General features: G+C 50.0%; 1 protein-coding gene across 1 annotated transcript in view; it reads right to left on the bottom strand.

Moving 5' to 3' along the window:
- The window catches only part of LOC309553720 (RNA-binding protein FXR2-like), a 44,886-nt gene extending 21,326 nt beyond the window's left edge, over nt 1–23,560 (bottom strand). Inside the window, exons 1-9 of the mRNA XM_082255098.1 lie at nt 23,405–23,560; nt 19,811–19,863; nt 19,097–19,190; nt 18,935–19,006; nt 18,711–18,853; nt 3,907–4,000; nt 3,679–3,795; nt 841–1,011; nt 681–759 (exon numbers count right to left, since the gene is read on the bottom strand). Of these exons, the coding sequence (XP_082111224.1) occupies nt 681–759; nt 841–1,011; nt 3,679–3,795; nt 3,907–4,000; nt 18,711–18,853; nt 18,935–19,006; nt 19,097–19,190; nt 19,811–19,863; nt 23,405–23,503 (922 nt within the window). The 5' untranslated portion in view covers nt 23,504–23,560. The remainder of the gene's footprint in view (nt 1–680; nt 760–840; nt 1,012–3,678; nt 3,796–3,906; nt 4,001–18,710; nt 18,854–18,934; nt 19,007–19,096; nt 19,191–19,810; nt 19,864–23,404) is intronic.
- Nucleotides 23,561–25,098: the final 1,538 nt, after the last annotated feature.

The following is a 25,098-nucleotide window of genomic DNA, read 5'->3' as shown; positions in this document are numbered from 1 at the left end:
ACCAAGGAAGCTCCTAGTACACGTGGACTGAGGATGGGAGCTCCATGTGGTACTGCAAAACAGGAGTAGAAGCAGCGGGTGACAGATCATCATCTTCACCCACCACCACTGTAAGCAGCAGATGTACCCCCTTCCACAGCAAAACCAATGGTAGCCGGAAATGTAATAACCACTCAGTGGTGAAATTGCCACGGTAGCTCTTCGTGTTCACCCTGATCGGCCTATTGATAGTGAGTCTTCAGAGACAGGGACAGCACTGGAACAAGGCCTTGGCTTTGAACCTAGAAAGTTCCTTGCGCCTAACTTGTGCCCAGACAGGTCTGGAAAGAACCCAGGGCTACTTCATGGCCAGTCCTGCAACGTCCAGCCAAGCCGGATCTGGATATGGCACTTCGGTTGAGGACGACAATTCAGAGACCATGTAGGCCACCAAGAAAGGTTAGACTTTTCTGAGAAGACCTAAGAAAATACATCCATCTTCATAGGACACCAGCGTAAAACTGAGGCATAATGGGTAGAGGTGAGGTAAGCTTGGGTGTGTTTACCAGTTTCGACATCTTCTGTAGATGGCAGTATAACCCAACACTATAGACAGATAGACCCATCACTATACAACTGCCTAAGTTCCTCAATGGACAAAAAAGTATAAGTTCTAGAATACATCTGACAACACCACTTACCGACAAGGGCTTTTGGGACATCCATTGAGGCCTCTGAAAACTCCAGATACCCCCGAGCCTTCCGTACAGCGTCCTCTGACTGTGGGAGGAGACAAACCACAAAGTATTATTTCACCGTCATTGCAGAGTATGGACTCCACCGATAATCACATTACATCACCTCTCCGTATATCCTGAATGTAAACGTCTCCTCGTCCAGCTCAACGGCCGCCACTCCGGGGACTTTCCGAGCCTGCTGGATATTCACCCCGTGTGCCCCGATAGCCAGACCAATCAGATCTTCCCGAACCGCGAACTCCTCCCGATACGCCACGGCAATCTGCTTACTGACCTGTAATGACATCAGGGCTATGTTACCAAACTCCCGCCACCCTTCCACAGGGCGTCAGCCAACTCCCGCCACCCTTCCACAGGGCGTCAGCCAACTCCCGCCACCCTTCCACAGGGCGTCAGCCAACTCCCGCCACCCTTCCACAGGGCGTCAGCCAACTCCTAACCCCTGCTATTGGCGTCAGCCAACTCCTAACCCCTGCTATTGGCGTCAGCCAACTCCTAACCCCTGCTATTGGCGTCAGCCAACTCCTAACCCCTGCTATTGGGTGTCACCCAACTCCTAGACCCTGCTATTGGTGTCACCCAACTCCTAACCCCTGCTATTGGTGTCACCCAACTCCTAACCCCTGCTATTGGTGTCACCCAACTCCTAACCCCTGCTATTGGTGTCACCCAACTCCTAACCCCTGCTTTGGGTGTCACCCAACTCCTAACCCCTGCTTTGGGTGTCACCCAACTCCTAGACCCTGCTATTGGTGTCACCCAACTCGCACCCACTACTATTGGTGTCACCCAACTCGCACCCACTACTATTGGTGTCACCCAACTCGCACCCACTACTATTGGTGTCACCCAACTCGCACCCACTACTATTGGTGTCACCCAACTCGCACCCACTACTATTGGTGTCACCCAACTCGCACCCACTACTATTGGTGTCACCCAACTCGCACCCACTACTATTGGTGTCACCCAACTCATACCTCCTACTATTGGTGTCACCCTACAGGAGGGGGCACAGACTCATTGTATTTTTTACTGTTTTATTGAACAATAGACTGGAAATAAAACATCCTCTGTACTGCTCTTATCAGTAAAATTGTGTTGGCTCTAAGGTTTGTGTTCTATTGAAGAGTTAAGCTGCTTGTGGATGGTGCAAAGCCAGCAGATTACAATACTGTCAGACTATGGAGACACGTCATCGCATAAAGTGGCATTTGAAACAGAACACTCTGCAGGAGGACAGACTCATATCCCTTTCTATATGTGTCACCCTGCAGGAGGAGAACAGACTCATATCCCCTCCTACAGTGCCTTGCGAAAGTATTCAGCCCCCTTGAACTTTGCGACCTTTTGCCACATTTCAGGCTTCAAACATAAAGATATAAAACTGTAAATTTTTGTGAAGAATCAACAAGTGGGACACAATCATGAAGCGGAACGAAATTTATTGGATATTTCAAACTTTTTTAACAAATAAACTGAAAAATTGGGCATGCAAAATTATTCAGCCCCCTTAAGTTAATACTTTGTAGCGCCACCTTTTGCTGCGATTACAGCTGTAAGTCACTTGGGGTATGTCTCTATCAGTTTTGCACATCGAGAGACTGAAATTTTTGCCCATTCCTCCTTGCAAAACAGCTCGAGCTCAGTGAGGTTGGATGGAGAGCGTTTGTGAACAGCAGTTTTCAGTTCTTTCCACGGATTCTCGATTGGATTCAGGTCTGGACTTTGACTTGGCCATTCTAACACCTGGATATGTTTATTTGTGAACCATTCCATTGTAGATTTTGCTTTATGTTTTGGATCATTGTCTTGTTGGAAGACAAATCTCCGTCCCAGTCTCAGGTCTTTTGCAGAATCCATCAGGTTTTCTTCCAGAATGGTCCTGTATTTGGCTCCATCCATCTTCCCATCAATTTTAACCATCTTCCCTGTCCCTGCTGAAGAAAAGCAGGCCAAACCATGATGCTGCCACCACCATGTTTGACAGTGGGGATGGTGTGTTCAGGGTGATGAGCGGTTTTGCATTGTTGCCAAAAAGTTAGATTTTGGTTTTATCTGACCAGAGCACCTTCTTCCACATGTTTGGTGTCTCCCAGGTGGCTTGTGGCAAACTTTAAACAACACTTTTTATGGATATCTTTAAGAAATGGCTTTCTTCTTGCCACTCTTCCATAAAGGCCAGATTTGTGCAGTATACGACTGATTGTTGTCCTATGGACAGAGTCTCCCACCTCAGCTGTAGATCTCTGCAGTTCATCCAGAGTGATCATGGGCCTCTTGGCTGCATCTCTGATCAGTCTTCTCCTTGTATGAGCTGAAAGTTTAGAGGGACGGCCAGGTCTTCGTAGATTTGCAGTGGTCTGATACTCCTTCAATTTCAATATTATCGCTTGCACAGTGCTCCTTGGGATGTTTAAAGCTTGGGAAATCTTTTTGTATCCAAATCCGGCTTTAAACTTCTCCACAACAGTATCTCGGACCTGCCTGGTGTGTTCCTTGTTCTTCATGATGCTCTCTGCGCTTTAAACGGACCTCTGAGACTATCACAGTGCAGGTGCATTTATACAGAGACTTGATTACACACAGGTGGATTCTATTTATCATCATTAGTCATTTAGGTCAACATTGGATCATTCAGAGATCCTCACTGAACTTCTGGAGAGAGTTTGCTGCACTGAAAGTAAAGGGGCTGAATAATTTTGCACGCCCAATTTTTCAGTTTTTTTGTTAAAAAAGTTTGAAATATCCAATAAATTTCGTTCCACTTCATGATTGTGTCCCACTTGTTGATTCTTCATAAAAAATTACAGTTTTTTATCTTTATGTTTGAAGCCAGAAATGTGGCAAAAGGTCGCAAAGTTCAAGGGGGCTGAATACTTTCGCAAGGCACTGTATATGTGTCACCCTGCAGGAGGACAGACCCCCCCTCCCTCCTTACCTCAAGCTGTTTAGCTGCCTCCTCGTTGTGGGTGATGAACCTGAGTTTGGTTCGTAGTGCCCGTAGGTGGATGTCGCTGAGTAGTGACGACCGTTTGATGATCGTCTCATCTGTGGACTAAAAATAATAAAAAAAAAACACATTTTAGGCACCAGCACAGTCAGGCCCCTCAGTGCAACCCCCCCCCCCTCCCCCCAATATGTTCCCCACCCCCAGATCCAGTCTCACCAGTACAACAAGTTCAGTTCCAGTTTTGTCCATGAAGACACAGTTGGCCCCCACCACTCTCTTAAACTCTTTGTGGACCTCCACATTGGTTGAACTAAAAGACAAAGAGGAGGAAAAAAATGCAATTAAGGACAAAGACATGACTATTATTGCTGGTCAGTAAGGGGGGCGTCCCTCTCACAGACCCCGAATAACGAAAACATATGAAAATAATTAATTTAATTCACTTCATTGACTACAAAGGGGACTGATTTATAAAGAATTCACAAAGCCACCCAGTGTATGTGCATATAAAAGACCAAAGTAAAAAGGCTAGATCCAATACGATACGAATGTAAATCATTGATTTTAAAAAAACAGAAAAACGCTGCACTTGGCCACTCCATGGAGCCAAGTGTAAGAATTTCATATGATTGTAGCGCCATCTAGTGGCCAAATGCAGTATTTTCCATGTAAAAATCAATGATTATATGTATCGCCATCTAGTGGCCAAATGCAGCATTATCTGTTAAAAAAAAAAAAAAAAACACACCTGAAAATACTGCATTTGGCCACTAGATGGCGATACAAATCTTTGATTTTTAAAATGGAATATACTGCTTTTGGCCACTAGATGGAGCTACATATGAAATTTCAATACTTGATTCCATTTAAGGCCCCTTTCACACTATTGCGACGCAATTTTACAGCGATTTTGAAAGCAATGGCAAGGCTATATGCCTCAAAACACATTAAAATCGTGGCAAAGTAGTGCAGGAACTACTTTGAAGTCGGTGCGACTTCAAAACGCACTGATATGAATGGGGCTCATTGAAAATAATGGAAACGACTTGTCATACGATTTTGCAGTCCAAAATCGCGGGACAAGTCGCACTAGTGTGAATGGGGCCTAAGGGCCAAATACAGTATTTTCTGTTTAAAAAAATAAAAAATAACTAAATAAAAAAAAAAAAAAAAAAAAAAATATCAAACGATGCTTAGTGCAATCTAATGGCAAAAATTGGATTTTTGACAAACCGTAAAATTAATTTCTCTGATGCTATCCGATCCGGTCCGTGAAATCCGGACAGATGGAAACCCCATTTTCCATCCGTCCAGCGGATCGGAACGGACAGACAGACGGTCCATTCTCATCCGATTCCCCCATAGAGGAGAGCAGGGATCTGACACACAGAGCGGAGACAGACCCGTCATCCGCCTGCTCAGCGGGGATTGGCGGATCGATCCCTGCTGAGCAGCACAGTGTCCGCCGGCGGAGGAGGACCGTGTGAAAGGACCCCCAAATCAAAAATCCCATTTTTGCCATTAGATGGCGCTAAGTATCATTCGATTTTTTTTTTTTTGCCCAACTCGTGGCCAAATTCAGCATTTTCCCTTTTAAAATGAATGCTTACGGCCATCTAGTGGTCAAAAGCAGTATATTCCATTTAAAATTCACGATCACGCTGAGCGTCATCTAGTGGTCAAATGCAGTATTTTCCCTTTTAAAATAATGTTTACCGCCATCTAGTGGCCAAATGCAGTATTTTCTATTTAAAAATTACGATCGCGCTTAGCGCCATCTAGTGGCCAAATGCAGTATGTTCCCTTTTAAAATTAATGTTTGGCGCCATCTAGTGGCCAAATGCAGTATTTTCCCTTTTAAAATTAATGCTTACCGCCATCTAGTGGCCAAATGCAGTATTTTCCCTTTTAAAATCAGTAATGCTTACCGCCATCTAGTTGCCAAATGCAGTATATTCTATTTAAAAATCCCGATCACGCTTAGCGCCATCTAGTCACCAAATGCAGTATTTTCCCTTTTAAAATCAATAATGCTTACCGCCATCTAGTTGCCAAATGCAGTATTTTCTATTTAAAAATCACAATCACGCTGAGCGCCATCTAGTGGCCAAATGCAGTATTTTCTATTTAACCGACCGCCCACAGTAATATTACTGCGGCTCCCCAGGTTTTTTATTTTTGTTTTTTTTTTTTTTCAAAAAATTGTCGCTCTTTCAAAAATCGCACATGTGATCAAATACCACCAAAAGAAAGCTCTATTTGTGGTGGAGGAAAGACGTAAATTTTGTTTTGGTACAGCTTCAAACGACCGCACAATTGTCCGTTAAAGTAACGCAGTGCCGAATCGCAAAATATGGCCTGGTCAGAAAAGGGGGGCAAATCCTTCCGGGGACAAAAGTGGTTAAAAATCACGATCACGCTTAGCGCCATCTAATGGACAAATGCAGCATTTTTCCATAAAAAAATAATCAGTGACAAGACTTACCTCCATCTAGTGGCCAAATGCGATATTTTTAATCATTCTGCTGCAGCAGACGGTTTGTAGTTCTCAATGGACTACAAGTGCACTGATCAGCTCCTTTGTAGTCCATTGACACTGCAAACATTCTGATAGTGAGCCGGGAACTACCAAGTTGTTTAGGAAATAGTTATTAAGGGAGGGGGAGGGAGAACACCATTTCGGTAACTTCCAAAGAGCCACTACACAGGCTCTGAGCCACTTCCAGAGATGCTATGAAGAATGGAAAAATCACCGGGAGCACTGTGTACACTCACAAGGTGCATACTTTGAAGGAGACAAATGCTCAATTTTAAAATTTGTCAATAAAATATTTTTTAAGCACACACACACTGTATCTCACAAAAGTTAGTACACCCCTCACATTTCTGTAAATATTTTATTCTATCTTTTCATGTGACAACACTGAAGAAATGACACTTTGCTACAATGTAAAGTAGTGAGTGTACAGCTTGTATAATAGTGTAAATTTGCTGTCCCCTCAAAATAACTCAACACACAGCCATTAATGTCTAAACCGCTGGCAACAAAAGTGAGTACACCCCTAAGTGACAATGTCCAAATTGGGCCCAAAGTGTCAATATTTTGTGTGGCCACCATTATTTTCCAGCACTGCCTTAACCCTCTTGGGCATGGAGTTCACCAGAGCTTCACAGGTTGCCACTGGACTCCTCTTCCACTCCTCCATGATGACGTCACGGAGCTGGTGGATGTTAGAGACCTTGCGCTCCTCCACCTTCCATTTGAGGATGCCCCACAGATGCTCAATAGGGTTTAGGTCTGGAGACATGCTTGGCCAGTCCATCACCTCAGCTTCTTTAGCAAGACAGTGATCATCTTGGAGGTGTTTGGGGTCGTTATCTTGTTGGAATACTGCCCTGCCGCCCAGTCTCTGAAGGGAGGGGATCATGCTCTGCTTCAGTATGTCACAGTACATGTTGGCATTCATGGTTCCCTCAATGATCTGTAGCTCCCCAGTGTCGGCAGCACTCATGCAGCCCCAGACCATGACACTCCCACCACCATGCTTGACTTTAGGCAAGACACACTTGTCTTTGTACTCCTCACCTGGTTGCCGCCACACACGCTTGACACCACCTGAACCAAATAAGTTTATCTTGGTCTCATCAGACCACAGGACATGGTTCCAGTAATCCATGTCCTTAGTCTGCTGGTCTTCAGAAAATTGTTTGTGGGCTTTCTTGTGCATCATCTTTAGAAGAGGCTTCCTTCTGGGACGACAGCCATGCAGACCAATTTGATGCAGTGTGCGGCGTATGGTCTGAGCACTGACAGGCTGACCCCCCACCCCTTCAACCTCTGAAGCAATGCTGGCAGCACTCAGCATACATACATCTATTTCCCAAAAAGACAACCTCTGGATAGAACGCTGAGCACGTTCACTCAACTGCTTAGGTTGACCATGGTGAGGCCTGTTCTGAGTGGAACCTTTCCTGTTAGACTGCTGTATGATCTTAGCCACCATGATGCAGCTCAGTTTCAGGGTCTTGGCAATCTTCTTATAGCCTAGGCCAGGGATCCTCTAACTACAGCTTATCGGCTGTTGCGGAACTACACATCCCATGAGGCATTGTAAAACTCTGACATTCACAGACATGACTAGGTATGATGGGAATTGTAGTTCCTGAACATCTGGAGGGCCATAGTTTGAAGACCCCTGGCCTATGCCATCTTTATGTAGAGCAACAATTCTTTATGAGAGAGTGAGAGCGATAACACCAAATTTAACACATCTGCTCCCCATTCACACCTGAGACCTTGTAACACTAACGAGTCACATGACACTGGGGAGGGGGAAAAAAAATGGGTTGACTTACAGTAAAATCCATTTCTCTGATGTTCATCAACAGGCACAGCTCCTAATCCTCGTAACCATTGAGTTATAATGCCCCCTACAGAAGTAGGACACTAGGCAGGGAAAAAAAAAAAAAGTCTGGCTACGTCTATGAGCAGGCCCAGGGGGTTATAGGTACTCAGGTTTAGTTACAAGAAGTGTCAGAATTACAACTCCACAGAGGGGTGGGTGCTGTGTCCATCAATGAACATCAGAGAAATAGATTTTACAGTAAGTCAAAAATCTCATTTTCTCTTTCGTTCATTGACGGATCTTCTTAACTATTGGGTTAATGGGTTAACTGACCCTCAAAGAGGACCAGGTCCTCTAACCAGCAGCCTGCAAAACCTTGCGGCCAAAAGAAGCATCTGCAGATGCCAAAACATCCACTTTATAGAACCTTGTGAAAGTGTGCACCAACGACCAGGTGGCCGCCTTGCAAACCTGCGTCACTGACGCCTGATGACGGAAGGCCCAGGAGGCACTGAGTGCCCGAGTAGAGTGCGCCTTGACAGGGAAAGGAGGAACCTGAACCTTGATGGAATAGGCCTGAATCCCTGTCTGTCTGATCCATCTGGAAATGGTCGCAGAAGAGGCGGATAACCCTTTCCGAGGCCCCTCCGTGGAGCACAAAGAGCAAATCTGACTTTCTAAAAAAGACTCTGTAGCTGCCAGGTATACCCTAATCACCCGGACCACATCCAAGGCATGCAAGGCAATTTCCTTCGAATGTTTTGGCCTGGAACACAGGGAAGGCAACACAATGTCTTCATTCAAATGAAAAGGAGACAAACTTTGGAAGGAACGATGGGACAAGGGGCGAAGAACCACCTCATCTCTGAACCACCAAGTAAGGTGGAAAGGATAACGCCGCCATTTCAGACACCCTGTGCACAGAGGTAATAGGCTTTTCAAGAAGGTGGCCTTTTTGGTCGCTAAGCAGGGGAATCTCCCGAAAATTCTCAAAAGGAGGCTTCTGGAGGACTGAGTACCAAATTGGGGTCCCAAGGCTACAACGGAGACCGAACTGGAGGAGCCAAGGGCCGAACTCCCTGAAGAAAAAGTACGCACCAGGGAGGGTGTGGTCAAGGGCCATTGAAAGAAGACAAGCAAGGCCGACACCTGGCCCTTGATAGTATTCAAGACCAGTTTCTGCTCAACCACCCCTTGAAGGAAGGTCAAGATCCGAGCCCCTGAGAAGGAGCAAGGATGGACCACAAGAGACTCACACCATGCAATGTAAATCTTCCACGTAGGATGGTGGATCTTCCTAGAAGTAGATTTCGTAGCTTTTAACAGTGCTGGAATCACAGACTCAGACAAACCTCTATCCTTCAGCACCTGTTTTTCAACAGCCAACCTATCAAAGCCAGCGACTGTAAAGCAGGATGGAAGATTGGCCCTTGGGACAGCAGATCCTCCCTGAGAGGAAGCTTCCAAGGAACGTCTGTGATCAGCCACACCAGATCGGCGTACCAAACCCGGTGAGGCATGTCCGGGGCAACTAAGATGACCGGAACCCCTTCTGCCTTGATCCTGCGTAGAAGTCTTGGCAGAAGCTTGAGAGGAGGGAAGGCGTAAATTACACAATACTGACCCCCACGGGGCCACCAGCGTGGGACCATGCCACAAACCATTGCACCTTTCTGTTGAGTCGAGATGCCAACAGATCCACCTCGGGGATGCCCCACCTGGGAAACAACTGATGAAACACTGCCGAATGAAGGGACCACTCCCCTTGGTCCGGCGCCTGCTGACTGAGGAAATCCAACTGCTAATTTTCCACCCCGGGAATGTGTATGGGGGAGAGGACTGGAACGAAATGTTCTGCCCACCTTAGAATGCCTGCTACCTCCAAAGCCGCCAGGAGACTTCTTGTGCCCCCTTGGTGATTGACATAAGTCACGGCCGTGGCATTGTCCGATTGAATGCACACTGGACACCCCTGAAGACGATCCGTGCAATGTTTCAGGCACAGTCTGATCACTCAGAGTACCAAGACATTGATCAGTAGTCTGGATTCTTCCAGTGTCCAGGTTTTCCACCAGAGCAGTAGGAAACCTTTCTCGCAGAGGGAGTTTGTCCAAGTAGCCCAGTACCGCGATCCCCCGCTGGCGTAACAATGCTAGCACTGGGGCTAAGACTTTTGTGAAGACCCGAGGCGAGACCGAGAGCAACGCCACAAACTGATAATGTTCCTCTTCTACGGCAAAGCGGAGGAAGTATTGAAGAATAGCACATATTGGAATGTGAAGGTACGCGTCCTTGATGTCGATAGAGGTAAGAAAATCCCTGACGCAGGGATGCCACCATGCGAATGGACTCCATTCTGAACTTCTGCACCCGCACAAAGCAGTTCAGTGCCTTGAAGTCCAGAATTGTACACACCTTGCTTTCCTTCCTGGGAACTGAACAGGTTTGAGTAAAACCCCTGAAAACATTCCGATGTCGGAACCAGGACAATCGCCCCTTGAAGGAACAGGTCTTGCACCGCCCCAAAAAAAACCCTGTAAGCGGTGCGGGGACAGGAGCAAGTTGGAAGGAAAGAACCTTTCCGGAGGGTAAGAACGAAACCCAATCTTGTAGCCGGACTGTATGATTTTGTGGATACACTTGTCTTACCAGGGGAGCCCACGGGTCCAGGAACCAGCGAAAACGTCCCCTTACCCCCTATACCGGTAAAGGCGCACCTTCATGCTGAAGGTGCCTTGTCAGCGGGGTCTGGAGAAGCCTGCTCTCGATTTGCCAGACCAAGTTCACTTGAATTCCCCAGAGGCCCTGATCCGTTGTCAGTCACCCCCCGGGAGAGGAAAAAACATCTTATGTGTCGAGAAAGATGGCCAACATCTACGACAAGGTTTCTTGCCCTTACTAGCCTACGGAAGAAAACTGAATTTTTGTAAAATCTTACCGTAAAATTCCTTTCTCTGAGTCCTCCGACAGTCGCCGCCTCTCATCAAGTCATCACTATGGGTATTGACGTCCGCTCCGCAGGAGTAGCTAGGCATAAGACTTGTTAAGATACAAAAAGCTTTTAGCATAGACACACCCATAGGGGCTGTCCCACTGGTCAATACCCCCCCTGCAGTAAGCCATCCCAACTCAGTTTGGTAGCATAGCAGTAATTGTACAAGAACCCCAAAAGAGGGGCGAGGGCGGCGACTGTCGGAGGACTCAGAGAAAGGAATTTTACGCTAAGATTTTACAAAAATTCAGTTCTCTTACGTCCGACAGTCGCCGGCTCTCATCAAGTCATCACTATTGGGATGTCCCAAAGCAGTGTAGACCTGAGGGATGGGAGACGCAACCGTACAAAAAGCAACGCAGTACCCACATCAGAGAAAGGAACCTTACCCGCACAGTAAGAGAACCTTCTGGGCAACAGAAAAGGCTCAACAGGAGCAACAACCCAGGAAAACAAATTACCCAGGGGATAAACACCCCAACAGCCAGGGACCCACAAACAAACAAGGGTCCCCTATGGCACTGCCGCACTGAGAACTTTGCGGCCAAAAGGAGGCATCAGCTGATGCCAGAACATCCACCTTCTAGAATTTGCAAAAGTCCCCGGCTTGCACACCTGAGCCACCGAGGCCTGATGCCGGAAGGCCCAGGATGTACTCAATGATCTGGTAGAGTGCGCCTTAACAGGGAAGGGTGGAACCCGACCCTTCAAAGCATAGGCCTGGACAATCGTCTTTTGATCCATTTGGCAATGGTCGCTGCAGACGCAGCCATGCCCTTCCGAGGTCCCTCGGGAAGGACAAAGAGGGAATCCGAATTCCGAAAAGATTCAGTGGACGACAGGTAAACCCCGATCGCCCCGACAACATCCAAGGAATGCAATGCAACCTCCTTAGGATGCTTGGGCTTCGCACAGAGCGAAGGCAGAACTATGTCCTCATTAAGGTGAAAATCAGAGACCACCTTAGGAAGAAAAGACGGATTAGGTCGCAAGACCACTTTATCCTTGTGAACCACCAAATAAGTAGAGTGGCAAGACAACGCCGCCAACTCTGACACTCTGCGAGCCGAAGTGATCGCCACTAAAAAGGCAACTTTTTTGGATAGCAGAGGCAACGGTATCTCCTGGATGTTTTCAAAAGGAGAACGCTGTAATACGGACAGAACCAAGTTCAAGTCCCACTGAGGTTAAAGGCTCCCTCCGAGGAGGAGCCAAATGTCGCACACCTTGAATGAAGGTGCGAATTAAAGAATGAGACGCCACAGGACGTTGAAAAAGAATCGCCAGTGCAGAAACCTGGCCTTTTATCGTGGCCAGCGCCAGGCGCTGGTCCACACCAGACTGAAGGAAAGCCAATACTCTCGTCACCGAGTACGAGCGAGGAGAAAACCCCCTGGACTCACACCAGGCAAAATAGGCTTTCCAGGTGCGGTAATAAACCTTACCAGACGAGGCTTTTCTAGCCTTGATTAAAGTAGGAATGACCTCAGGGGATAGACCCATGTGTCCCAGGACCTGGCTTTCAACAGCCAAGCCGTTAAAGCCAGCGACTGTAAAGCAGGATGGAAGATCGGTCCCTGAGACAGGAGATCTTCCCGCAGCGGCAATCGCCAAGGAGGCTCGACTGCCAGGTGAACCACGTCTGCGTACCAGGACCGGCGTGGCCAGTCCGGCTCCACTAGAATCACCAGGTTCGGTTCCGAAGCTAGCCTGCGGAGGAACCTGGATAACAACTGAATCGGAGGAAAGGCATACATCAGACTATACTAATGCCAAGGGGCCACCAGCGCATCCGAGGCGTCCGCCCGAGGATCGCGCGTTCTTGCCACGAACCTTTCCACCTTGTTGTTTAGCCGAGACTCGAACAGATCCACATCCGGGGATCCCCACCTCGCACACAGCATTTGAAACACCTCTGGGTGTAGGGACCATTCCCCCTGGTCCAGGGTCTGTCGACTCAGATAGTCGGCCTGCCAATTCTCCACACCCGGAATGTGAACTGCCGATATTGCCGGGACATGAGTCTCGGCCCAAGACAGAATGTCGGCCACCTCCCGGGCCGCCCGGGCACTCCTTGTGCCCCCTTGGTGGTTGATGTAAGCCACCGCGGTAGCATTGTCCGACTGTACCAGAACGGGACTGCCCTGAAGCCGATCCGACCACTGGTAGAGACAGAGTTTGATCGCTCTCAACTCCAAAATGTTGATCGGGAGAGAGGATTCCTCCTCCGACCAAACGCCCTGGGCAGACAGGTTGCCCAGGACTCCTCCCCAGCCCGACAGGCTGGCATCCGTGGTAATCACTGTCCATGGTAACGGCCAGAAGGACTTTCCGTCCGACACAGTTGGAGACTGGAGCCACCACAGAAGATCCATTCTGGTCTGGCGACTCAACGAGACCCTCCGTTCCAAGGACTGAGGGAGTCTGCCCCACCTGGCCAGGATCTCCGCTTGGAGAGATCGCGTGTGAAACTGAGCAAATGGTATCGCCTCAAAGGCTGACACCATTAACCCCAGGCACCTCATACAGGTCCTAAGTGACGAGGACCGGTTGTCCCTGAGGGACCCGACCTCGTTTTGAAGAGTCCGGAGCTTGTCCTCCGGCAGAAAAACCTTCGCTTGAGCAGAGTCCAGAACCATTCCCAGATAGGGAAGGCGAACCGAAGGAGACTACGTCGACTTCTGCACGTTGATGGTCCAACCAAATTCCTGCAGCGTCTGCACCGTAGTTGACAGATCGCACGTCAGGCTGTGACTGGCACTCGACTTTAACAGGAGATCGTCCAGATATCCCAGGACCGCAATGCCCTGTGCCCTCAACAGGGCCAGCACAGGTGCCAGTACTTTGGTAAAGACCCCTGGAGCCGAAACGAGACCGAAAGGTAACGCTACAAACTGATAATGGTCCTCCGCAATGGCGAACCGGAGGTACCTTTGATGACCCTCGAAAATGGGGATGTGCAGGTACGCATCCTTCAGGTCGATAGAGGCCAGGAATTCCCCTGGACTCAGGGAGGCCACCACCGAGCGGAGGGATTCCATGCGGAACTTCCGAACGCGCACAAAGCGGTTCAGAGCTCTCAAGTCCAGGATAGGACGCACCTTGCCCTCCTTTCTGGGCACAGTGAACAGATTGGAGTAAAACCCCCGAAACTGGTCCCGATGAGGCACCGGGACAATCACCCCCTGGGCCAGGAGGTCCTGCACCGCCTGATGCAGGTCCCGCAAACGCCCTGGGGTCAATTGAAGATTTAAGGGAAAAAAATCTGTCCGCCGGCCGCGAAAGGATTTCGATCTTGTAACCCGATCGAACGATGTCCTGAACCCACCTGTCCGAGATACGGAGCAGCCAAGGTTGAAGGAAACCGCCCAAACGTCCCCCCACCCCCGAAACTGGTGAGGGTGTCCCTTCAGGCGGAAGCGGACGGAGCCGCCGTTTCGGCACGGCCGGACTTTTGCTTACCTGCCCAGGGCTTCTTCAGGTCACCTTGGCCCTTGAAAGGTTTGCCCTTGATATGTGCCTTGAAGGCACGAAAGGACCCCTGAGCGGGCCTAAAGGCGGGACCCCGCTTGCCGCAAAAGGACTTGTGCTTCGGATTTTGGGGCAGCAGAGAGCTTTTGCCCCCTGTGACTCCTTTCACCAAAGTATCCAGCGCCTCGCCAAAAAGGCGAGACCCAGCATAAGGAAAGTCAGCCACCGTTTTCCGTGATGACTGGTCAGGCGACCAGCACTTCAGCCAGATCAGTCGACGGCTAAGCACCGCGACACCAGACAGGCGTGCACCCTTGATGAATTTGGTCCACCATTGCCAGCGTAACAGGAGGGGCAGAATCAGTCACGAGAGTGCGTCTAAGCATCTTCGCCCAGTCCGCCACCGCCTGAGCTACCATGACAGAAGCGAAAATAGGTTTGAGCATAGAACCCGCCACCGTATAGGAATGACGGGCCAGAGACTCCAACCTCCTGTCAGTAGGATCCCGGAACACCGGAGTATCCTCAGAGGGAACCAAGGTCGCCTTGCTTAACACGGCCGCCGCGTGATCCACCTGGGGGGCCACGCACCAGCGCGCATCTGTAGAAGGCGCAAAGGGGTACAGCAGTTTAAACCGACTAGGCACCGTGAAGGGGCGTTTTAAACTGCGCCATTGTTCATTCACCGTATGATGAAACTCAGCGGGGCAGGGAAAAACCTGCGCCGCCGTGCGGGTCCTATGTGTACCAAATGAGGACACAATGCCCGGAGGAGTGAGCTCATCCTCCAGATGTAGCGTTTTCTTAACAAAAGAAATCAACTCATTCATGAGAGCGTGTTCTTCTAGCGACCCCAGGGGAGACGCATCAACCCCCTCAACCTCCGCCTCCCCCTCAGACCCCAGAGGGTCCAGGGACGAGCGAGACCCTGATTAGGGCACGCCCGCCACATCACCATCTGAATCAGAGGAGAAAGATAATCTGGGCCTTTTCCTAGCAGCACGTTCAGCCATCAGCACCTCCATCTTTGACACCAAAGACGCCACTACAGCGGCCAAATCAGGTACAACAGGGGGTTCAGCAGAACTGGGGTCCCCCACCAGGGCTGGAAGGAATTTGCTGTCCTGAGAATCCATTGCACAGATAAATAAAAAAGGTACTGGCCCTTTAAAAGCGCTGCGGATAGCGCAGCCCACCGCTATAAGCACTGTGTACACAGACCCCCCCAAAAAAGGGACAAAACAGAGCAAGGAGGGATAGAACAGGGAGATATGGAATAGACAGTCTACAGAGCCCCACAGAGTGTTACCACACCGATCGCTGCTCCAGAGGAAAAGGAAGTGAGGTCACCAGAAGCTGAACTATATGCTGCCAGGCCCAGGGAAAATGGCTGCCCATAGGAATGAATGAAAGGCTTCGGCAAGATGGCAGCCGACATGTGCTCGGAACGATCGGTCTGCCACACACAAGATGGCGCCGGATGGCACCAAAAGCACTACATAGGAAGCTATTGTAAAGGCCCATAGGGAAGCCAAACATGCTGCCTACAGTCAAAATGGCGCAGCGTTCACCTCACACACAGTCTGCACCTGTCAAAGAGGGGCCCCCACACCACACAGCGCTCGCAGTGTATTAAAGAAGACCCCCGCAGGGATCGCATCAAGGAGCCCCACCGCACAGACATTAAGGGGACACACAGCAACACAGGACTGCCACCCCAGACAGAGGTCCCACACAGAAAAGTACTTACCTGTACCGGATGGCGTGGGGTGCCTCTATAAACGGAAAGCCTCTGTCCTCAGATGACAGGGAGTGCCGTCAGCCAAAATACAGGGACACTGCAGCACAGGACTGCACATGTGTCCAGTGAGGTAGTCACCTCACAGGCTGCATCCCTGCTGCGAGCAGGGATGGGTTGTTCATAATGCCAGGGCGAACCATAGCCGAACGCTCGATGGCGGGCTGGGGATCCATCTGACCCTCTGCCCTGGAGAGCCAGGGCGGCCAGTCTGATTCCCAGCTCCGCATGAATCCATCTTCATCCAAAAATCCGACTTACTAAGCTGACAAAAATAAGCAGCTAGTAAAGCAAAGAAAATACTGACATTTGCAAAATAAAAATCATAAGAAAAGATTAGGAAGGCTGAGACTGCAGCCTGACTACTCCTGACGCTAGGCAGAGACAAACTGAGTTGGGATGACTGGTGCAGGAGGGTATTGACCAGTGGGACAGCCCCCATGGGTGTGTCTATGCTAAAAGCTTTTTGTATCTAACAAGTCTTATGCCTAGCTACTCCTGCGGAGCGTAATACCCAATAGTGATGACTTGATGAGAGGTGGCGACTGTCGGTGGATGTAAGAGAAAGGTACTCTTCTTCCCCCCCCCCCCGTGAGACACCTAATGATGTCATCAGGGTAGCTCCAAACAGGTGATCTCCTTAAAAAGGAAGATCAGTCAAAGCCTTTTTGTAAGTCTGGTCCACAGACCAGCAATTCAGCCAAAAATTAGGCTGAAGGACCACTGCGAAAACAGAGAGCCTAGTAACTAGAGGAGCCACATCCAAAGAGGCATCACAGATAAACTGCAGCCCCTGGACCAACTGGTCTGCCAGCTCAGCAAAGGCAGAGGGGAGCTGCTCCCCTTCCAGGTCATGGCGTAACAGCTTAATGTCGCGGGATTGCGGGTCACAGCCTCCGCCTTTCTGTCAGCTGGGTCCTTAAAGGTCAGGGACTCCTCAACCGGAATCATGGTTGCCTTGTTCAACCTGGAAACCGGAGGGTCCATCACTGGTGGAACAGGCCACTTATTAAGAAGGGAACTCCTCATAGGGGTACCACATAGCAAATCATTTAGGGACCCCATAAGGGGACGTTTTGGTCGTTCCCACTCTTTAGCGACAATTCTGTCAAAATAGGCGGGGAAAGGAAACACCTTTGCCGCTCTGGATGGCTTGTGAGTGCCAAAGGAAACCAACGCCTCCATCGCAGCTTCAACTGCGTCCTCCATCTTTAAGGTCTCACGCACAGATACAATCAGTGCGTCCACCAGCGCCTTTTCGTGCACAGCTACAGGAGTGGAGGAATCGTCCTTACTATCTGAGAACTCAGGGCCCGGGGTCGCAGACTCAACAGAGGCACCCACGTCCGTGGCGGCCAAATCAGATTCAGGATTTCAGGCAACAGATGAGGCAAGGGAAGCTGGGGGCGCTTTTTGCTAGCCCGTCACCCAAAAACCACCTGCACCCGGGACATAAAGGACTCCAGGACCGCCGTCCGTGCATAGATGGATGGTTGGGACCTGGAGGTCCCTGCAGCCTCTGAGATGGGGAAGTGTGCTCCAAAGACTGCATGATTCAATAGGGGAACCCCACAAAAAGGTGTAAAAAAACACCGTTCTGGCAGCACCACCCAGTAACAGAGCACCAATCGATCCTCAGCAGAGAGGGAGAGAACCCCATCAGACTCCCCACCCAGCAGAAACAGGCACCAGGATAATCTGCACTCCACATGCGGCAATCAGGAATTGAAAAGATCCAGGAGTCAGCACCATGGGGTGAGGAGGGGCTCCCACTGCTGAAATCACCGCCGCTATTTTCAACGGCGAACCACCACAAAATGGCCACCGGACTACACAAACATGGCTGCCATGCATTGAGCACACAGGCTACAAGAATATAGCGGGCGGCACCGCGCGTTACCACGTGACACCCAGGGACCCCTAGACCTCAGAAAGTGGCCCTGGCAGGAACCCCCACCAGGTACTGCCCTCCCAATTGCCAGGTGGCTGGCAGCGCAACCCCCCCCCCCCCCATTTCTACACATGAAAAGATATAATAAAATATTTACAAAAATGTGAGGGGTGTACTCACTTTTGTTGAGAGATACTATATATATATATATATATATTTGATGGTTGCCGGAGGCAATAGCGAGATAGCAAGGGGAAGGAAGCAGGGGGTATAAAAGTGCAAGGGGAAGGAAGCAGGGGGTATAAAGTGAAAGGGGAAGGAAGCAGGGCGTATAAAAGTGAAAGGGGAAGGAAGCAGGGGGTATAAAAGTGCAAGGGGAAGGAAGCAGGGGGTTATGGGAGGCAGTAAGGAGGCAACAAAAAGTTGATTGGGGGGGCAGCATAAACAAGGCAGGGTTTCTGTATATCCCCACTCACAGGCCCACCACACGCACATGCCAGCCAATCACACACTCCCACTCACATTTTGCGCAGGTCCTCTGGGATTGGCAGGATGTATTTGAAGAAGGTCCGGCCCACTTGGCTCTGGTTGACGGGTCGCAGGCGGTCGGCGGTGACAATCTCATTGTACGGGGCGTTGCAGACCGAATATTCTATCACATAAAACTGGAAGAGTGGAAGAGAATGGTGAGATTTATGCCGTCACCCCCTCCCCTCCCCCCCAATCTGAGTGTCCCGCATACTCACATCGCCCTTTATCATCCGGACCTGAGCCAACCACCAACCGGACGGCTCCTGCTCATTGGGGCGGGACAACACCTGGAAGGAAGGTCACAGGTTACGTCATTCTAATCCATACCAACATACGTACGTCATTATCGGTCCCGCTATGGCACGGCGTGGCATTACCTCCACCTGGTCCTCCTCAGAGATCTCCAGACTCTCAGCAGCAGGGGGCGGTAGTCTCACTTCACAGATGGGCACTTGTCTTTCGGGGAAGGAGCTGGTGGGGGAGCGGGTGATACACAGAAAGTTAGGAGATATAAATCCTGATAGGATGACATTACTCTCTTCCTGCCGGCTTCACTGAGAGCTCCTGGTCACGGTTTATGACCAGAAGTCGGTGGTAGGGTCTACTGTAACAGCCAATCCCAAACAGCCCCCCAATTTTTTGGAACCCCTCAAAGGACAAGCAGGAGCCAGTGGCCAGGAATTTGGTTTACTCTCAGCACTCCTAAACATATACCATTTTCTTTTTTCATAAAATCATATTTTCACCCCCCCCCCCCCCAATTTCCTGAGCTGCTGATCTCCTCCAGCGACTTCCCCATCTACATGTGCTCGCTCTCAGGCTTTGGCTTCTCACCCTGATTTTAAAAGCCCCCAACTCCTGCCCAAGACAAGATTAAGCTCAACCCACTCCTGGCAACTGAGCCCCACCCCCCTCCAGTGTTCCTGTGACAAAATGGCCCCATGGGATCGATCTCCCAGTTCTCTGCAGCTGTCCGGGCCAATACTAGGCCCACTGGTGGTGTCCCCTCCCCCAATTGACTGCAGACATTCACTGACCCCATAGGACTGCAGACCCAGCCCAGGGGGGGGAAGCCTGCCATGTATACTCACTTGTTGGGGAAGGACACAGTGACGGTCTCCTCCAGAACATCCTGAACATAACCCTGGAAGATGGAGAGAGGAGGCAAGGGTAAGAGACAGGAAGTGACCCCAGTGTGACCCCCTGCCACCCATACCCCAACCCACAGGACATACATTCTACAAAGATGTCTGCAAAGGGTCGGGAGGTGATAAGAGGGGGCAGGGCGAGGGATCAGGGGTAAGCAGGGTGAGGGGGTCCGAGGTCCATGGGGTCAAGAGGTAGGTGGTAGGAGGGGGCAGGGTGAGGGATCAGGGGTAAGCAGGGTGAGGGGGTCCGAGGTCCTTGGGGTAAAGAGGTAGGTGGTAGGAGGGGGCAGGGTGAGGGATCAGAGGTAGGCAGATGATAGGAGGAGGCAGGGTGAGCGGTCAAGAGGTAGGAGGGGGCAGGGAGAGGGATCAGTGGGTTCAGAAGGAAGGTGGTAGGAGGGGGCAGGGGTCCGTGGGGTTAGGAGGTAAGTGGTAGGAGGGGGCAGGGTGAGGCATCAGTGGGTTCAGAAGGAAGGTGGTAGGAGGGGGCAGGGTCAGGGGTCAGTAGCATTGGGAGATATTTAGATGGGGTGGGGGGGGGGGCATTTGTATAGCAGGAAAGACTGTAGGGGGTAGTGTGGGGTACCTGGGGTAGGTACATCAGTATAAAAAGGAGTAGTAGGATACATGAAGTGGTGATAGGACACTAAGTGTAGTATGTTGGGGTGGAGTAGTAGGGGGTATGGTGGGTAGTATGAGTACAGTAGAAGGTACTAGGGGTGGGGCGGTGGGTACAGGAGGTGTAGTAATACCATACATGGGGTGATGGTGGATGGTATAGCGGTCAGTATTGGGGTGATGGTGGATCTGGGATAGTGTGGTGGATGGTGCAGTGGTGAGTAATGAAGTACAGTAGTGATGTTGGGGGGGAGGGGTAGTATGGCGATCAGTATTGGGGTACAGTAGTGATGTTGGGGGGGAGGGGTAGTATGGTGATCAGTATTGGGGTACAGTAGTGATGTTGGGGGGGAGGGTAGTATGGTGATCAGTATTGGGGTACAGTAGTGATGTTGGGGGGAGGGGTAGTATGGCGGTCAGTATGGGGGTACAGTAGTGATGTTGGGGGGAGGGGTAGTATGGTGATCAGTATTGGGGTACAGTAGTGATGTTAGGGGGAGGGGTAGTATGGCGATCAGTATTGGGGTACAGTAGTGATGTTGGGGGGGAGGGGTAGTATGGCGATCAGTATTGGGGTACAGTAGTGATGTTGGGGGGAGGGGTAGTATGGCGGTCAGTATGGGGGTACAGTAGTGATGTTGGGGGGAGGGGGTAGTATGGCGATCAGTATTGGGATACAGTAGTGATGTTGGGGGAGGGGTAGTATGGTGATCAGTATTGGGGTACAGTAGTGATGTTGGGGGGAGGGGTAGTATGGCGATCAGTATTGGGGTACAGTAGTGATGTTGGGGGGAGGGGTAGTATGGCGGTCAGTATGGGGGTACAGTAGTGATGTTGGGGGGAGGGGGTAGTATGGCGATCAGTATTGGGATACAGTAGTGATGTTGGGGGGAGGGGTAGTATGGCGATCAGTATTGGGGTACAGTAGTGATGTTGGGGGGAGGGGTAGTATGGCGGTCAGTATGGGGGTACAGTAGTGATGTTGGGGGGAGGGGGTAGTATGGCGATCAGTATTGGGGTACAGTAGTGATGTTGGGGGGGGAGGGGTGGTATGGTGATCAGTATTGGGGTACAGTAGTGATGTTGGGGGGGAGGGGTAGTATGGTGATCAGTATTGGGGTACAGTAGTGATGTTGGGGGGAGGGGAGGGGTAGTACGGTGATCAGTATTGGGGTACAGTAGTGAAGTTGGGGGGGAGGGGTAGTACGGCGGTCAGTATGGGGGTACAGTAGTGATGTTGGGGGGAGGGGTAGTACGGTGATCAGTATTGGGGTACAGTAGTGATGTTGGGGGGAGGGGTAGTATGGTGATCAGTATTGGGGTACAGTAGTGATGTTGGGGGGAGGGGTAGTATGGTGATCAGTATGGGGGTACAGTAGTGATATTGGGGGGGGGAGGGGTAGTACGGTGATCAGTATTGGGGTACAGTAGTGATGTTGGGGGGGGAGGGGTAGTATGGTGATCAGTATTGGGGTACAGTAGTGATGTTGGGGGGAGGGGTAGTATGGCGATCAGTATTGGGGTACAGTAGTGATGTTGGGGGGAGGGGTAGTATGGCGGTCAGTATGGGGGTACAGTAGTGATGTTGGGGGAGGGGTAGTATGGTAATCAGTATTGGGGTACAGTAGTGATGTTGGGGGGTGGGGTAGTATGGTGATCAGTATTGGGGTACAGTAGTGATGTTGGGGGGGAGGGGTAGTATGGCGGTCAGTATGGGGGTACAGTAGTGATGTTGGGGGGAGGGGTAGTATGGTGATCAGTATTGGGGTACAGTAGTGATGTTGGGGGGAGGGGTAGTATGGTGGTCAGTATTGGGGTACAGTAGTGATGTTGGGGGGTGGGGTAGTATGGTGATCAGTATTGGGGTACAGTAGTGATGTTGGGGGGGAGGGGTAGTATGGTGATCAGTATTGGGGTACAGTAGTGATGTTGGGGGGAGGGGTAGTATGGTGATCAGTATTGGGGTACAGTAGTGATGTTGGGGGGGAGGGGTAGGGTAGTATAGTGATCAGTATTGGGGTACAGTAGTGATGTTGGGGGGGGGGAGGGGTAGTATGGTGATCAGTATTGGGGTACAGTAGTGATGTTGGGGGGAGGGGTAGTATGGAGGTCAGTATTGGGGTACAGTAGTGATGTTGGGGGGAGGGGTAGTACAGTGATCAGTATTGGGGTACAGTAGTGATGTTGGGGGGAGGGGTAGTATGGAGGTCAGTATTGGGGTACAGTAGTGATGTTGGGGGGAGGGGTAGTACAGTGATCAGTATTGGGGTACAGTAGTGATGTTGGGGGGAGGGGTAGTATGGTGATCAGTATGGGGGTACAGTAGTGATGTTGGGGGGAGGGGTAGTATGGCGGTCAGTATGGGGGTACAGTAGTGATGTTGGGGGGAGGGGTAGTATGGTGATCAGTATTGGGGTACAGTAGTGATGTTGGGGGGAGGGGTAGTATGGTGATCAGTATTGGGGTACAGTAGTGATGTTGGGGGAGGGGTAGTATGGTGATCAGTATTGGGGTACAGTAGTGATGTTGGGGGGAGGGGTAGTATGGAGGTCAGTATTGGGGTACAGTAGTGATGTTGGGGGAGGGGTAGTATGGTGATCAGTATTGGGGTACAGTAGTGATGTTGGGGGGGGGGAGGGGTAGTATGGTGATCAGTATTGGGGTACAGTAGTGATGTTGGGGGGAGGGGTAGTACAGTGATCAGTATTGGGGTACAGTGGTAGAGGTGTAGTATTGGGGGTGTAGTAATGTTGGGGGGAGGGGTAGGGTGGATGGCGGTCAGTATTGGGGGGGGGAGGTGTAGTATTGGGGGTGTAGTAATATTGGGGGGTGCAGTGCAGCCAGTGATGGATGGTGATTGGGGGATCGGGGCTCCGTCCCCGGTACTCTCCCCTCCCCCCCTCAGGCAGTCTCACTCACCGTGTAGAAGGCTCCATTCTCGGCTCTCACTTCCACCTCGATCCCCTCCATCACACCGCACGCCGCTCTGCCTGCACACACACACGGCTCTACCCCCATTGGCCGGAAGTTTCAGGACTCCGCCGCTCATTGGTCACAAAAACTTTCTCATTCACCAATCCCGGCTTCCAACAAAACCAACCACCGGCCATCGAGAAACGAGACCTCGGATTGGCTCCTGCTGTAGAGACGGGGCCGCTGATTGGACACTTAGGGGCATGTGCACTGCGCTGACAGCTGCAGGGAGTCTCGGCCAGTGGGCGGGGTTAAGCAATGGATGCGCCGTGATTGGTGACGGCCGAGTTACTATAGTTACATAAACGTATAAGGACAAACTACAAAAATAGCAGCGTGCCTGGGCGATGATTGGGCGCTCCAGGATAGGGGCGCGGCTACCAAGAAAGATCCGCCTCTTTTACGGTCCTAGGCTGAATAGGGGGAGGACCTGGACAGACTGACACGCCCCCAACTGCATACAATCACTGCAGAGTATTACTATTCCCTTCTAGAGTATCACTCCCCTCCTGCAGAGTATTACTTATTTTCCTTTCTACAGATTATTACCTCTATTCCTTTCTGCAGTTCATTGCTTCTATTCTTTTATGCAGAGTATTACTTATATTTATTCCTGCAGAGCATTACTTCTACTCCTTCCTGCAGAGTATTGCTTTTATTCCTTTCTACGAAGTATTACTTCTGTTCGTTGCTGCAGAGTATTACTTCTATTTGTTGCTGCAGAGTATTACTTCTATTCCTTTCTGGGAAGTAACACTGTTATTGCATTCTGCAGAGTATTACTTCTATTCCTTTCTGCAGAGTGTTACTTCTATTCATTCCTGCAAAGTATTACTTCTATTTGTTGCTGCAGAGTATTACTTCTAATCCTTTCTGAGGAGTAGCACTGTTATTGCATTCTGCAGAGTATTACTTCTATTCCTTTCTGTAGAGTGTTACTTCTATTCCTTGCTGCAGAGTTTTACGTCTATTCATTCCTGCAGAGTATTACTTCTATTCCTTTCTGCAGAGTGTTACTTCTATTCCTTCTGCAGAGTATTACTTCTATTCCTTTCTGCAGAGTGTTACTTCTATTCCTTCTGCAGAGTATTACTTCTATTCCTTTCTGGGGAGTACCACTGTTATTGCATTCTGCAGAGTATTACTTCTATTCCTTTCTGCAGAGCATTACTTCTATTCATTCCTGCAGAGTATTACTTCTATTCCTTGCTGCAGAGTATTACTTCTATTCATTCCTGCAGAGTGTTACTTCTATTCCTTTCTGCAGAGTATTACTTCTATTCATTCCTGCAGAGTATTACTTCTATTCATTCCTGCAGAGTATTACTTCTATTCATTCCTGCAGAGTGTTACTTCTATTCCTTTCTGCAGAGTATTACGTCTATTCATTCCTGCAGAGTGTTACTTCTATTCCTTTCTGCAGAGTATTACTTCTATTCATTTCTGCAGAGTATTACTGCTTTTCTTTTCTGAAGAGCAGTGGTCTCCAAGCAGTGGCCTGAGGTACAGATGCAGCCCTTTGCTTGCTTTCATTCAATGACACCAATGATGGGACACAGTCAGGGGCCGGACTGGGAATAAAATTCAGCCCTGGAAATAATTTCATACCGGTGTTGTAAAATTTTGTCGGACCCGTGAAA

The sequence above is a fragment of the Pelophylax lessonae genome, assembly GCF_965119305.1.
Source record: "Pelophylax lessonae genome assembly, chromosome: 4".
NCBI lineage: Eukaryota > Metazoa > Chordata > Amphibia > Anura > Ranidae > Pelophylax > Pelophylax lessonae.
Note: the sequence above shows the minus strand (reverse complement) of the source record. Positions and strands in the feature narration are given on the sequence as shown.